This window comes from Alternaria incomplexa (genome assembly GCF_024043165.1).
Source record: "Alternaria incomplexa strain BMP 0042 chromosome Unknown scaffold_6, whole genome shotgun sequence".
In the NCBI taxonomy this organism is placed as follows: Eukaryota; Fungi; Ascomycota; class Dothideomycetes; order Pleosporales; family Pleosporaceae; genus Alternaria; species Alternaria incomplexa.
In genome coordinates, this window is record NW_026249855.1 from 1,485,817 (window position 1) to 1,502,194 (window position 16,378).

Consider the following 16,378-nt stretch of genomic DNA (forward strand, 5'->3'; position numbering starts at 1 on the left):
CTCCCAAAACTGGCGGGTGGGGTGTGGTGGATGATGAAAGCCAGTCGCTGCAGAGTGACGCGAAATCCGCGCTGCCGCCTCGACAAGCGCCTTGGCACTGCCGGCTAAACCCTGGCCGAACTCTTCTGGTCCCGAAAAAAACTCCCCGCAAGGCTCGCGCTGCTGCGAACATTCACTAAACGCCTTTGCGCGCGACTTCTTCAGACAATAGGCGCAAAAGACAAGCTGGCGCCGCCATGAACACCCACCAGCCGACTTCCTCGGCCATTAATGGCGTCGAGTTTGGCTTCTTGACGACAAACGATATAAAGTCGCTCTCGGTGAAGCGCATCACGAACCCGACCACCTTCGATACGCTGCTGCACCCGGTACCTGGCGGTCTGCACGACGCTGCCTTGGGCGCTTTCTTGGACAATGCGTGAGCTTCATCGCGTTTCCACAAGCTCATTCACTCCGCTAACAAACTTCAAGATGCGGAACATGCGGTCTCACCAGCTTCCAAGGCTGCCCCGGCCACTGCGGCCATATCGAGCTCCCCGTACCCGTATACCACCTCACATTCATGGACCAGCTGCTGCGACTGCTCCGGGGCAAGTGCGCATATTGCCACCAGCTCAAGCTCCCCCGTGTCCAAGTCAGCGAATTCGTCTCCAAGCTGCGGTTGATAAGATGTGGACTAGTAAAGGAAGCAAACGAAATGCACGAGCACATTAGCATGGAAAAGGGCAAGACGACAGAAGAAGCCGGTAATTCTGAGGATGACGATGACGACGACAATGCCGACATCATCACTCAGCGCAACAACTACGTAAAGCGCTGCATGAAGAGGGCAGGCATCACAAAGCACGATGCGCGTGCTGTCCGCGACAAGAACGAGACCATCTCCGATGCGCGGCGACAAGTCATCAAGGACTTCTATGCCGATCTCACCAAGCGGAAGGCTTGCGGCAGTTGCACGGGCATCAGCCCAACGTTCCGAAAGGACCGTGGCATCAAGATTTTCCGGAAGCCTCTGAGCGAAAAGGACAAGGCCAAGATGGCTGCAAAAGAGATGTCCTTCCAAAACCCTCTGGACATCCTGGCTCGCAGAGATGCGAAGGCGAAAAAGCAACATGTACACGCGGATGAGGGAGTGGCGGACCTGGATCCCAACTCGAGCGAGGACGAGGGCATCGAAATGGAGGATATACAGCAGGCCGACGGGTCGCTCCTCGCTACAGAATCTCGCATGGCACGGAAAGCGAAGTCGTCATCCGCTGTTTCAGAGAGTGCGCAAGAGTATATCAACGCGACAGAGGTCAAAGCAGCCATGACCCTACTCTTCGAGAGCGAGACTGAGATGATGCGACTTCTGTACAGCCCTCACGGAACCAAGTCTCTCGTGGACGTAAATCCCGACATGTTCTTCACACAGGCCATCGTCGTACCACCCAACAAGTACAGACCCGAAGATAAGACGGGCGACTCTATTGCCGAATCCGCCAGGAACAAGCTCTACAAGAGCATTCTCGAAGCATGTGACACAATCCGTCAGATTAGCCAGGAGATGCGAGGTATGGAGAACGAGCTCGGATACCGGAAACGTAACTTCGACGACATGCAGACCCAGTTTGTCAACCTCCAGGGTGCCGTCAACGCCCTCATCGATCGCGATGCAAACCCCGTACAAGGCCGCGCTGCAGTCACAAACGCCGATGGTATCAAGCAGGGTCTGGAAAAGAAGGAGGGTCTCTTCCGAAAGAACATGATGGGCAAGCGTGTCAACTTCGCGGCGCGCAGTGTCATTTCGCCTGACCCAAATATTGAGACCAACGAGATTGGTGTCCCTCCAGTGTTCGCCATGAAACTTACTTACCCAGAGCCTGTCACGAACCACAACTTCTACGATCTCAAGGAAGCTGTCCTGAACGGTCCCGACAAGTGGCCAGGCGCGCATGCCATCGAGAACGAGTTTGGACAAGTAGTGTCACTGAAGAAGAAGAACTACGAAGAGCGACTAGCTTTGGCCAACCAACTGCTTGCACCCACAAATTCATACTCCAATGGAGCTCGGAATAAGAAGGTGCATCGTCATTTGAACAATGGCGATGTTGTCATTATGAACCGACAGCCTACACTGCACAAGCCGTCAATGATGGCACATCGCGCCCGTGTATTGCCGGGAGAAAAGACCATTCGCATGCACTACGCCAACTGTAACACGTACAATGCCGATTTTGACGGTGACGAGATGAACATGCATTTCCCCCAGAACGAGCTGGCCCGAGCGGAGGCTATGACGGTAGCGGATACCGATCATCAATACCTATCTGCGACTGCTGGAAAGCCTCTGCGTGGTTTGATTCAAGACCACATCTCCATGGGAGTCTGGCTTTCGAACAAGGACACATTCTTCACAAGAGAAGAGTACCATCAACTACTCTACTCTTGCCTGCGACCGGAAGACGGCCATACTACCTCAGGTAGACTTGAGACAGTTAACCCTGCTATCATGAAGCCTAGGCCGATGTGGACGGGAAAGCAAATCATCACCACTGTTTTGAAGAACATCAAGCCCGCAGAATACCAAGAACTGACGCTCACATCCAAATCGTCAACAAATGGCAAACTCTGGGGTGTTCACGTCGAGGAGCAATTTGTCATTGTCAAAGATGGCCAACTGCTTTCCGGTATCATGGACAAGGGTCAAATCGGACCTGCCGCGGGTGGTCTCATCAACGGCATCTACGAGGCTTACGGAGAGACGATTGCTGGTCGAGCCCTCAGTATCATCGGACGGCTGCTTACCAAGATGCTTCACATGCGCGCCTTCTCTTGCGGTGTCCAGGATCTAATTCTCACAGAGGAGGGAGATCGTGCCAGGCTGGAAGAGCTCCGTAAAGCGGAGAAGGTTGGGTTCGAGGTCGCCTCCAAGTACGTCACCATGGATGCGGAGAAGATTGACCCCATGAACCCGGAACTACGGCGACGACTTGAATCCGTGCTACGAGATGACACCAAGCAGCACGGTCTGGATCTGCTCACCAACACTGCCAACGGCAAGATTTCCTCTGCGGTCACCTCAGCCTGCTTACCTGATAAGCTCATCAAGCCATTCCCCAAGAACCAAATGCAAGCCATGACAGGTTCCGGAGCTAAGGGTAGTATGGTCAACGCCAACCAGATTTCATGTAACCTCGGTCAGCAAGTTCTGGAAGGCCGAAGAGTTCCAGTCATGATTTCTGGTAAGACACTGCCATGTTTCAAGCCTTTCGAGACGAGCGTACGCGCTGGTGGTTACATTGTCAACCGTTTCTTGACTGGTATCCGGCCACAAGAGTACTACTTCCATATGATGGCTGGTCGAGAAGGTCTTATTGATACCGCTGTCAAGACTTCGCGCTCCGGTTATCTGCAAAGATGTATCATCAAGGGTATGGAAGGTCTCAAGGTCGAATACGACACCTCTGTCCGCGACTCAGATGGTACCATGGTCCAATTCCTGTACGGTGAAGATGGTCTCGACACAACCAAGCAGAAGTATCTCAACGACTTCAAGTTCCAGGCGGAGAACTTCTACTCGCTAGCCCAATCCCTCCACACTGCTGAAGCCTACCCGAAGGTTTCAAGTGCTGAAGCAGTTGAGCACAATAAGAAGGCGGCGAAGAAGGCTAGGAAGGGTGATGTGGCTGCAATGGACCCTGTTACTGCAGTTTACACGCCATCGAGGCATAGTGGTAGTACTTCAGAACTGTTCTTGCAGGCTAAGCGCGACGTAAGTGACTTCGTTCTAATTGACTTTTAGATGCTAACAATCATAGTACTGTGATCAAAACCCCGACAAGCTGCTCAAGAACAAGAAGAAGGACGAGGAGGGCGAGATCCTCAAGCGTACCTTTGAGCAAATGCTTGACCTCAAGTACCTGCGGTCCCTGGTCGAGCCTGGCGAGGCTGTCGGTGTCGTTGCTGGCCAATCTATTGGTGAACCCTCAACACAGATGACGCTGAACACTTTCCATTTGGCTGGTCACTCTGCGAAGAACGTCACACTCGGTATTCCCCGTCTACGAGAAATCGTTATGACTGCTAGTGCGAACATCTCTACCCCTTCGATGCAACTATATCCCCATCCCGAGTTTTCCAAATCAGATAACGACAAATTCGCCAAGAGTATCAGTCGTCTGCCACTCTCAGCTGTGCTCGACAAGGTCACTGTGACTGAGACCACTGGTCCCGGTCGCGAACATAATCAGGCCAGGAGCTACAAGATCCGCTTGGACTTCTACCCGGCGAAGGAGTACACCAAGGAGTACGCTATCAAGGTTCGTGACGTTGCCGAGTCCATCGAGCAGAAGTTCTGCCCGCGTCTCCAGAAGATCGTCAAGGCCGACCTCAAGAAGAAGGCTGCGAACAAATCCTTGTCAACGGCGAAGTCGGCTGCCATCCCAACTATCGGCGAGAAGACTGGTAGAAGCGGAGAGCAAACAGTTGACGAGTCAGAGGAGACCTTCCGCGCGGGACGGGAAGGCGGTGCAGAGGACGATGACAGTGACGACGGCGAGGGTGACAACGACACCACTCACGCCAAGGACCGCGGCCGACGTGAAGACAGCGTGGCTTACGAAGAGCCAGAAGAGGAGGAACAGGCAGTCAACGACAACCTTGATCGGGAAGACGAGATCAACGACGAGGACGAGACCTACGGTGGCAGCCCCAAGCCCTCGCGCGCAGCTACCCCGGAACTCAATTCTGACGACGAGGACGAGGGTACACTCGTACCCACTGACGAATCCTCGGACATCCGCCACGACCGCGTCTGCCACAACAACGAACACATCCACGACTTCACCTTCGACGACCGCAAGGGAGCTTTCTGCGAGATCACGTTTGAGTTCGAGGCATCGACTCCCAAGCTGCTCATGTTGCACCACGTAGAAGACGCTGCCAACTTCGCCACCATCCACGTCATCCCCGGTATCACCGCCGCTCAATACTCAGATGCAGACGGTGTCATCAACACCGAAGGTTCCAACCTAATCGCCATGCGCGAGTACGCCCACATCATCGATGTGAACCGCACCATGACCAACGACATCGTCGCCATGCTGCACCTCTACGGTGTGGAAGCCGCCCGCGCGACCATCGTCAAAGAAATGCACGGCGTCTTCTCCGGTCACGGTATCTCCGTTGACCAACGCCATCTCAACCTCATCGCCGACACCATGACCAAGGGCGGTGGCTTCACACCCTTCAACCGCATCGGCATGAAGGGCAACGTCAGTCCCTTCATGAAGATGAGTTTCGAAACCACCGTCGGTTTCCTTAAGGACGCCGTCATGGAGCGCGACTGGGACGAGCTCAAGAACCCCAGCGCACGTATTGTCGTCGGTAGACTGGGTGGTATCGGTACGGGTGCGTTCGACGTGCTTGCACCGGTCAAGATCAGGGATCCGCTTAAGAACGTCGCTGAAGAGGTCAACGAAGCTATCTCCAACGGTATCCGCGAGAAGCGTGATTCCGACTCCGAGTCTGAAGATGAGGAAGAAGAGGAGGAGGACGAAGACGTCGATGGCGATGTTCAGATGGATGACGTGGAGATGCAGGATGTGGATGCTGTTGAGGAGGTGGAAGAGGTCGTGCAAGAGTCACCGAAGAAGAAGGAGAAGAAGAGTAAGAAGCATAGGCGGAGTAGCGATTAGGCGCTGCGGATCTCTTTTTCTTGTACGTTACTATGAGTGCATGTGTTTCTTCAGCATGGTTAGGGCGTTTGGGAAAAAGGCGGGCTAATATTGATGTAGTTTAGCATGTTTGCATTGTGAAATGGCAAAAGTGTTCACGTTCACGATACTCTTCTTTCGATTGATACGTAAATGCAACCTGTCTAGACGATCGTGATTGTATGCCTCTCATAGTTTTCTGGGTCCCAGTCGTCAAATTCGGGATAGCCTGGACTGTAGTCATGCCCTATCCACCCGTCACCACGAGGATGATCGAACAGCCCGATCCTGCGCCACGTTGTTCTGTCATCGTCAACGGGTTCGACAATGATGCCTGTGAGCTTTTCAATCTGGACAGACTTGTTGCTAATGTCTAGCATCCACGCCCATTCTCGATGCGCAAGCAGAAGGAAGTAAGCAGTGCTCATGTCTCGAATATCGAAATTCTGCCCTTCATGGCCGGTGTCAAACCACTCGTACTGTGCACTTTGATCGGTGTATGAATAGGGTCTAATTTTGCGTTCTGATGCCTGTCGGATTGCTTTGCGGAGATGGCCGGAGATCCGGAGACGAGCGGATGAGATGCAGCCAAAAGGGTCAGAGCCAGACGGTGTAACGTCAATTTCTTCAAGCCGCCCAATAGCTGTATACTCAGCGTTTACATCGCCCATAAGCTCGTTGTTATCGATGAAACTAATGGGAAACTTTACGGAGGCCCAGGACCACGATGGTGCTAATTATATTAGAGGTGGCACAGAAGCAGGATTATGGACAGTAAACTTACCTCGGTAGTCGCTAGGGAACGGGGGATATCGCGATCTGCCGAACTCTTGGTTGGCGTGGAACCAGCATAAGCCTGGTACAAAGTCATCCTTCCATAGCCCAGCATAGTACTCATCCTGAAGGGAAGCCTGGAAATTGTGTGCAAGACCTGATAGGGCAGGGAAACAATCCAACTCGTACGTGAGCTGACACCTAGTAAATGCCTTGACAGTTTCTCGCCAAGCTGTGTATTGCGCAGATTGCCCGGAACCCTCGCTGCACTCGACAAGAATCTTTCCCAAGCGAACATTGTGTTCCATAAGACTCAGTGGAAATCCGAATGGAAATGTTTCGCATGCGACTAGTTCGGAACATTCCCAGACCATCTGTTGGCCAAAGAAAAGCGATCTAGGACTAAGGAGTCGTTCCTGTAACACCCATCCACGCTTGAAGAGAGCACTGTCGTAGAAGTCATCCGCGTGAGAGCTATCATAAACGATACAATTGTACTCTTTCCCTCTTGTCTTGACTGTAATAGCAAGTGGAGAATAAAGTAGGGGGTCTCGGTCTGCGAATAAGCCTTGGCGCAGTCCGTGTGGTTGTACATGTTCAGTAACGAAGCCCGGTAAGTCACACCTTTCCGCGTTTGTTCTGCCTTCATCTCTTAAAAGAGACTTATTTGGAACATCGGTGCTGCGAGCGATATTGCTATGATCGCGCATCTCGCTTTCGCCCTTGCCCTTGACCATACTGTCAGGCACCAAGTCGCGGTCTGCTGGTGGCCGTGCAGCATCGGCGGCTCCAGTCGCGCCAATGTTGAGGACGGCATTCTGATAAATGTGATCCATTTTGGATATTTCGGATGCCTTATCAGTCTCGTCATCTTGTATGATGCAAAGAGCATCAATCCAGACATAAGGTATTTGTAACGCCCTAGCCAAATTAAAGGCGTCCTGGAATAGCTGCGGCAGCTCGGATACGTTGACACCCCGCTCTAACTTCTTGACATTACATCGCAGCAGCTTCGGCATTTGACTCCGCCACTTGTGGCTAACCGTCATATACACTGGGACATTTGAGTTCGATCTGTGTGCCGTGGTAACGATCTTCACTTTCAGCGGACTAACCGCGAGCAAGCGTGATGGTAGCGTTTCTACCGTATGGATATCGAAACGCTGATTGCAGCGCTTGTGGTTTTCCGAACACTCTTTGAACCAAGCGGAAGCCTGGGCCATGCATCGTCGGTCGCCGGTGCTACTGGGTAGAACAGGCAAAGCAAGTTGGGTAGGAGAGGGACCAATTTGATCAATTTGATCAACTTGAAAACTTATTTCGTTTAAATATTGCGCCGGACTGCTGTAGTACGTTGTCGGTAGAAGCATCAGCTCGCAGGCCGTTGGCCATGATAAGTTCTCTCCGGTCTTTTTTATAACAACGCGCCAAGGTCTGTCGTCCGTCTTGTTGAAGCCGATGGATAGTTCCCAATATGAGTCTACCGCGCTCCGTCTCCGATGCAGACGCCACACGAATGCTTTGCATAAAGGACAGCCGCGTTCTGCCGACAAAACGATAGTACGCCCCTCGCGCGTGACTCGACAAGTATCAGCCGCAGCCTCATCCTGCTGTATAAAAATCTCCTGGCAATCAGCGCAGATGGATGGGTCATTGGTCGGCGGAGATGACGAAGAACGCGGTACCGATTCCATGTTGCTTGATCTACATGAAAGTAGTTAGCTTTTGAGAAGCTGTAGATTGCAAGCTTGGTGAGACGAGACGAATAAACCGCAGCATCTGATATTGATGTTCAACAAAGAGCAGACATTCTGACATTGGTAGATTATAGTAAGTTGCAAACAAAAACATGCTTGTGCTGACCTAAATATGCGTGTAGCACGTGTTGATAATAGAGCAAATCAATATTTAGCTGAGACACACCCATTCCAAAAGGATGCGACTCTATAAAGCTACCGTTGTGGGGGGAGTGGCCACCGGGCGCGCATCTCAGTAGACGATACGACGGCTACCGGAATCAGCACTCAGTAGTTGTGGGATATGGCCAAGTGGATGAAATGATCTGGTATTCCTAGTTCTGTGTCCCAATTACCAACTTAGGTGTGTCGTTTTTTGCATAAAGGAAGAAACTGTCTAACGGCGGTTGCCTGCGTAGCCTACCCCGCACCACGAGGTTGGGATTAGGCAGCCGTCCTGTGACAGCCATGTCGTCACTCCTACCCGTGTCACCAATACGACTGAGCTGATGCGCGCAATTTACAACAGTGGCTTCAAGACCAGTTAGCATACACTCATAGAACGCGACATAACTGAGTCTTTGCAAGATAGTGGTGTACTACTCGTTCCCGTAAGATCTTGGAACTATCACTAGTAGAGACACATGCAAAATTAATGTCAAGCAGTACCATATGATACTGGATGCGTAATTAGATCAGATCACCAGATATGTTGATATGGAAGACTAGAGACGAATCGCCATTGAGCCACAATAGTGATGAGCCGGTGTTTATCTCCGTTGGTAAGCCCGCCCGCCTTAAGATGGCAGCCTAGGACTTGACAATCAAAGCATCTTACTCTTCTCTTATCTATATCAATCGTTTCTAGCTAGTGTAGGATTTCGCTTATGCGATAGCGCGCAGCTGTTGCGGCGTTGCTTTACCATTGTCTCTAATTAGTTTAACGCGTGAATTCTACGTGCTGTTTTGCTCCACAGACTATCGCGTGCGATCTCTCATTGTCATCTTTGCATGGTCATTGCAGAGTACGTGAAATTCATCATGAATTGCTCTCTCGTCTCTGACGATAGCTTCGGCCCTCAGTATTGCGACGACTTCGACTTCACACTAGTCTTCGAACAAAGTCTTTTCCAGATTGCGCCATGTGCTTTACTACTCCTCGTTCTCCCAATCCGCGCCTCTCAATTGCGACGGCAAGAAACGAAATGTGCAAGATCATGGGCTCGCCGCAGCAAGCAAGCCATCATATCGTTCTTGGCACTGAGCCAATGCGCTTTACTATTATCCTGGGCGCTTGCAAAGAATACTAGCCAAACCGCTGTGGCAGCGGCAAGCTTGTCTTTCCTCGCTTGCTTGGGTCTGCTTTGGTTGTCTTCCGTTGAGCACATGCGCTCAGCGAGGCCCAGCGACATCATCAGCGTCTTCATCCTCATCTCGATTATCCTGGACATTCCACAGGCTCGTACCTTATGGCTGCGTCATCGCTCAGACACCGCCGTCGCGACCACTTTTACTGCTTGCCTAGCCATCAAGATTGTCATACTCTTTCTCGAAGCACGATCCAAGAGACCATGGCTACTTCCGCCGTATCAAGCCTACGCGCCGGAGGCACTCGCAAACATCTTCGATCGAACTGTACTGTGGTGGCTTGGCCCGCTCTTTCTCCTCGCGTATCGAAAGAACATCAAGTTCGAGGATTTGTACGGTATCGATGACAGCCTATTGTCTGAATCAGTAGAAGAGCGGTTCATGCAGTACTGGTCACGCTTCCGTAAGTCATAATTTCAAATCTTTTTAGCCTGCTTCTGACAAAACGAATAGGCCGATACCACACCAGAAAGCGTCCCTTACTGCGAGCAATGATCTCGACAACTAAATGGAGCCTGCTTGCGACAATACTACCGCGTCTCTGTCTCAGCGCTGTGAAGCTCACCCAGCCTCTTTTGATTGACAGAATAACACGATGGCTTAGTGATGCCTCGCGAGACCATAATACCGGAAAAGGCTTGATCGCGGCGACGATGCTAATCTACCTGGTCATGGCCCTCTTGACGGTGACGTACAGAAGGCAGGCTGACCGATTTCTCACTACGCTGCGCGGAATTTCCATCTCCGCATTGCATTCGCAGAGCTTGGCCCGTTCCAACACCCAGCTTTCTGATGGGGACATGCTCACACTAGTAAGCACCGACGTGTTGCGCATTGGCATGAGCTTGCAGCGAGTCGGAGAGATGTTTGCTGCCCCGTTCGAGATTATCGGTGTCGCGGCATTGCTAGCTCGTCAAAGTGGTGTTTCTTGCATTGCCCCAATTGCAGTGGGAATGGCAGTGCCCATCATCAGTGCCCTCAATAGTAAGCGAGGTCTGCCGATCCAGAGGATCTGGCTCGATGCCATTCAACGACGTGTTGCATACACAACTGCTGTACTCGGTTGCTCCAAGGGCTTCAAGATGCTGGGGTTGACCGAGTTTCTGTCTAAACGGATTCAAGCACTGAGAGTCAAGGAGCTTGCTGACTATGCCGTGTACCGGAAGTTCGTCGCAGTCAGGGAAACACTCGCTTCAGTGCCCAATGCCTTGGGGCCAACTCTTACTCTAATGCTGTTCACACTGATCAACGGCGGCGACAAGCTCACCCCAAGTGTGGCGTTCAGTACTTTGTCGTTGGTCTCGCTTCTGTCCGCGCCAATACAAGAGGTGGTCTGGGCCATCATTGACCTCCAGCTGGCTCACACGAGCCTTTTGCGCATTCAGTCCTTCCTTCTTAGCGACAATGACGATAACGCTGAGCCCTCTTTAGATCTGAACAGTACTTCCACACCCATTGAGATGACGGCAAGGGTTCCAAATGGCGTCAGTCTGACCGATGCGAAAGTATACGCTGGTAGCAATCCTCAACGCCCCATCCTCCAGGACATCTCCCTGGATCTGCAAGAAGGATCCTTCACCCTCGTACTTGGACCGGTTGGAAACGGGAAGTCGACACTACTTCGCGCTATCGTCGGCGACGTGAGGCTGAGTTCTGGCAGTCGTACCGTCTCGAGGGACTTCCACTCATTCGCATTCTGCTCTCAAGAACCCTGGCTGCCCAACGATTCGATCCGGAACATCATCATTGGAGAGTCCGACTATGACCCGATTTGGTACAGCACGATTGTGAGCGCATGCGCGTTGTCGACCGACATTGCCCGATTTCCGGCCGGAGAGCAGACAGCGGTAGGTAATAAAGGCATGTCGCTGAGTGGCGGGCAGAAGCAACGTCTTGCCCTCGCAAGAGCGCTCTATTCGCGGATCCGTGTCTTGGTGCTAGACGACATTTTCAGTGGCCTGGACATTACCTCCCTCAAACATATTGCTGGATCTGTCTTCGGCTCCTCTGGCGTAGCCAAGCGGCATGGTCTCACAGTCCTCATGACCACTCATACCGCCACGTATTTTGTCCAGCAGGCTGATCGAATAGTCGTCCTGGGAAGCGAAGGCAGAATCGTTGAACAAGGGTCATTCGAGAAGCTGATAAGTAATCGGAACAGTTTCCTCCATAGCATCGAGCTTCGACAGGAGGAGACGGGCAATCCGCACGAAGGGCCGAATGATGCTGTCGAGATTCCGGCGACTTCGGTCATGGGGTCAGACGATGCTCTAGAATCTCCCTCTGCACGCCGGACCGGAGAGCTCTCGACCTACGCGTACTGGTTCAGATCATTCGGATTGAGATTATCCCTTCTGTTCCTTGCCGCAACATTATTGGCAGGGTTTTTCTGGAAGTTTATGGAGATCTGGGTTCGGTGGTGGTCTGATGCAGAAGCATCGCAACACTCTTTAGGGTACTGGATCGCCTGGCATATCGCGTTTGCGCTGCTCGCATCGCTGTTCGATTTTGCCAAATTCTGGATCATCCTCGTCTGGGCTGTACCTCGCTCATCAGCGCACCTCCATCAACGGATCTTGAACAGCGTAATGAACGCTCCATACTGGTTCTTCTTCAAGACGAATCTGGGGTCGATCGTGAACCGCTTCTCCAATGACATGACGTTGATCGAGAGCGCTGCTGCCGGTCCTATCTTGCAAGCTTCGGAGAGCCTTACGATGGTATTGGGCAGCGCGGCATTAATACTGGCCGGATCGAGCTACGCCAGTGCCACTCTGCCGTTCCTACTTTTGGTGGTCTATCTATTACAGCGATTTTACCTTCGCACATCGCGCCAGCTCCGTCACATGGACCTCGAAACACAGGCGCCTTTGGTTGACGCGATCCAGGAGACGATGTATGGCGTTTCGACCATTCGCGCCTTTGGATGGCAATCTGCTTCCCATGGGAAATTCATCAGCCTTTTGGACCGTTCTCAACGCCCGCATTACCTTCTGCTGTGTATCCAACGATGGTTGGGCCTCATGCTGGACCTTCTGACAGCTGTGATCGCCACCGCTGTCGTAGCCCTAGCTGTCACCGTGCCGTCGACATCATCTGCGAGTTCTCTAGGTTTAGCCTTGCTCAGCATCTTGGGGTTTAACGGTCAACTCTCTACTTTCGTAGTCGCCTGGACGACGATCGAGACGTCTGCCAGTGCCGTCTTTCGCTGCCAGAATTTCGAACAAACGACTCCAAACGAGCAATCGCCACTAGAAATCGCGAGACCTAATCAAGACTGGCCGGCAGATGGAAAGATCGTCATCCAAGACTTGCGCGCTACATATACTCCAGATGGTCCAGATGTCCTCAACGGAATCAGTCTTCGTATTCCACCAGGGACCAAAGTCGGCGTCTGCGGCAGGTCGGGAAGTGGAAAATCTTCTCTTTTGCTCTCGTTCTTCCACATGCTAGAAAACATTCCCAGTGGCAGTGTTTCCATCGATGATGTTGATATTACTACGCTTCCTCGAAGCTCACTCAGGGAACGCCTGACAGCGATTCCTCAAGGGACAATGATCATACCTGGTTCGATGAGGGAGAATATGGATCCTTTGCAAAAAAGAAGTGTCGACGAGATGAACTCGGCTTTGGAGAAAGTCGGCCTCGCTTCACTGGTCGCTGATCGGGGTGGTATCGAAAGTGACATGGCCGACATTGGTCTGTCTCAAGGTGAACTACAACTATTCGCTGTTGCCAGGGCACTTCTACGCCCAAGCAAGATCCTGGTGGTGGACGAGATGACCTCTTCTATGGATTCGTTGTCAGAGAAGGTGATTCTTGATCTTGTGCGAACCGAGTTTGAAGGCAGTACAGTTGTAGCGGTTGCGCACCGGCTGGCTACCATTGTTGACTTCGACACCATTGTAGTCTTGGACGCGGGGCGCCTGGTTGAGTCTGGGCACCCCCATGAACTGCTTCAGAAACCGGACGGGCAGTTCCGGAGGATGTGGGACCAGCAGGAGTCACAGGATCGGTAAGTACCAATAGTTGAGTAGCTGGCCCATATACAAATGCCCAAACTCAGACCCAAGGCCGGGACATGTCCTGCTCTTATCATCTTGTTACATCTATCACAGTCCGTGACGCCGTTCGTGCTGATAAGTGATATGTAACCTTGAGCCAATTCAGGTAATGAAGCTCGTCCCAAGATACACAGTCCATGGTACCGCCCTGCATCTTGGTAGGAGTAAGCCAAGCCCTGATGATCCGACAAACCATCCCAAGCTCGAGGAAGATATCGACTGCCGACCTGCTTCTATCGGCATGCGCCTTACCGTCCCACGCGCTGCCGTGTAGCTGCCTTCTTACGCAACAGGCTCTGCGCCCATCTCCTTATGCACAAGAACGCATGTCGTCAAACTAGCCTCAACAAACGACAGCGATCATCGATGAACCGTCCTCGCTTAGCCTGTCGATCCGCCACACTGCATAAGCACGTGAAAGCCGCCGTTGTGGTGAAAAGTGGCGTGCTGTCTTTATCGCATCCTTCCCGGCAGGCCCACCTGCTCAAGAAGGAATGCCGATTATCGAGGTTCGGAGGAAGATGCATGCCGCGGTTCCATCGGGGCTCGGTAGCAGCTGATCAAAGGCGTTGTGACTCGTGATAGCCAAGCCATTGAAGAACAAAGACGAAAGGAGATTTTCTCGTGAGCTTGAGCCGCAACGCGTGACATGCAAGCTCCGCATCGGCGCCCGATGAGTAAGCGCGCTCAGCATGTGCGCCAAAACACGATTCGTGCGCTTTAGCAACACGCCAAACCTCGTCATCCACTTTCACATGCTTTGCAGGTTTCTATTCTCATTCAGGACCCAGAAGGGCCTCAACACGTTCCACCGTATTGATATCGAGACGCGCGCTGTCCTGCAATCCTGCTGATGCACAGGAGGTATCTATGCGGCACGTATGACGGAGCCAGTTCCCGTCACCGTTCAATGGCAGCGCTGGAATTGTCGACGTGATAAGAGAACCCAATTGCGAGGCGAGGACTCCTAGCTGCCATGCACGATGCCAACCGATCCATGGTAGGTTTGCGGCAAGCAATTGGACCTTCCGCGATAGCTGACGCGGAAGCGGAGTCGACGTACCGTATCATCGAGACGCGACCGATAGGACAAGAAATGCAAGCCCGACATATGCGTGTATACAGGGCGGCCAAGCTGTTTGAATATTTCGCCAACAGGAGAGGGGCGTGGCTGACCTTATCTGACGTCGCCGCGTCGTGAGTGGCCAAAGCGTCGCGTCTTTCACATGCCAGGCGCAAGCTGTACGCCTTGCAGGCCAGCTCCTCAACGCTCAACGGGCGCGCGATAGGGTTCGAGACGCGGGGCAGACATGAAGGCAGCATGTTGCGGCTTGCTCTGTGTAACGTCTGACTTGCATCGACTCCGCACGCTGGGTCTCAACGTTCGAGACGAGATGCGAGGCGAGAAGTCGACTTTGGGTAGTGACGTTCTGGTAGGTCCCCGCGTAGATTGACATGGCGCTTGTCGACGATAGCCACTTTCACATGCCACTGCATCTGCTTCACCCCAGCCCACTGAACCACGCCCTTTTCAGCAAAGCCTCCCAACCAAATACAGTCACATCATAGCGCACAGCCGTATAATAAGGTCGACCAGGACCCTTTTCTCTTGCTCTACGTTACTGCTACTCCTCCACTGCCTCGCAACCCAACAACTCTTCTTCCACCACAGTAGAACCTGCAACACTGCATATCTACTACTACGATTAATGGCACCACACGCAACCGACGACGGCAACATGAGCTCTCAGGCACCTATGACCAACGGCGAGACGCCCAGCTCAAAAGCTTTGTCGGTATGTACTACTTACTTTTTCTCTTTCTCATCACACCCGCAAACACGTCTCTTCACACACATCATGGGTCACTTCGCTGCGATCTGGCATAGATTGCGGACCGTCGCGGGGTTTCGAGCACCTGGGAACTGCAATCTACTCGGACCAGTAACACAGCGCACAAAACCCACGATGCAGGCGCGGAGCTTATGGCCCAGCCAATCAACCCAGCATTCCACGAACCTTCTTACAGCATGAACCCTACTTCGCGGAAGCCGTCCGAAAAGCTTCCGTGGGAACTTCCGCGACTGCATACTTTGAGATTCGATAGACGAGCACGAGACTAACTGCCTCCAGCATCTCAACTCCTACCCCGTAGTCCACGACAGCGTCGAGACTTTCAAATCCAACCCCTACGGCTCGCGCGCACTCAACCTCGCCAGCAATACCTACAACTCGGTCGTTGCACCCTTCCACCCTTACCTGCGCACACCATACTCCTACCTCTCACCCTACCTGGCACGCGCCGACCAGTTCGGTGACTCTGGCCTCTCCACCCTCGAGACACACCTGCCCATCGTCAAGGAGGACACTTCAAAACTCAAGGAGTATGCTTTCTCGCCCGTCACATATGTGCGAAGCACATGGGAAGACGAGTACAAGAAGACGCACTACAACAACGGTGTCGTCAAGATGGGTGTTGCGACAGTCAGCTTCGAGCTTAGGATGGTGAGCGATGCGTGTGACGTTGTGCTGGGATACCTGAACAAGGGCAAGGAGCAGACGAAGAAGAAGGTCGATGAGGTTAAGCAGTAGAGTGCGACTATGACCTGCATAGTATCTCGGGGCGTTTGTACGATGAAAGGCGAGGTGATTAGGGCTCGCTGATCGGAAAAGCAAAGGCGAAGGGGCGTCCATCAGTATGGCTTGTCGATGTAGCGTCGAGTAACTTTCTTGCGCCCGTC

General features: G+C 52.6%; 3 protein-coding genes across 3 annotated transcripts; all 3 read left to right on the forward strand.

Annotated features, from left to right (window-relative positions):
- Window positions 1–236: 236 nt before the first annotated feature.
- On the forward strand, window positions 237–5,678 carry J4E90_005069 (uncharacterized protein; the record flags this gene model as incomplete). The annotated part of the gene is made up of 3 exons (XM_051434627.1): window positions 237–418; window positions 472–3,754; window positions 3,801–5,678. 3 exons carry the CDS (start codon window positions 237–239, stop codon window positions 5,676–5,678), a joined length of 5,343 nt encoding a protein of 1,780 aa, XP_051291883.1.
- A 4,387-nt stretch (window positions 5,679–10,065) lies between these two features.
- On the forward strand, window positions 10,066–13,593 carry J4E90_005070 (uncharacterized protein; the record flags this gene model as incomplete). The annotated part of the gene is made up of 1 exon (XM_051434628.1): window positions 10,066–13,593. The coding sequence occupies one exon, from the start codon at window positions 10,066–10,068 to the stop codon at window positions 13,591–13,593; it is 3,528 nt and encodes a 1,175-aa protein (XP_051291884.1).
- A 1,784-nt stretch (window positions 13,594–15,377) lies between these two features.
- Window positions 15,378–16,229, forward strand: J4E90_005071 (uncharacterized protein; the record flags this gene model as incomplete). The annotated part of the gene is made up of 2 exons (XM_051434629.1): window positions 15,378–15,434; window positions 15,771–16,229. 2 exons carry the CDS (start codon window positions 15,378–15,380, stop codon window positions 16,227–16,229), a joined length of 516 nt encoding a protein of 171 aa, XP_051291885.1.
- Between the last annotated feature and the right edge of the window lie 149 nt (window positions 16,230–16,378).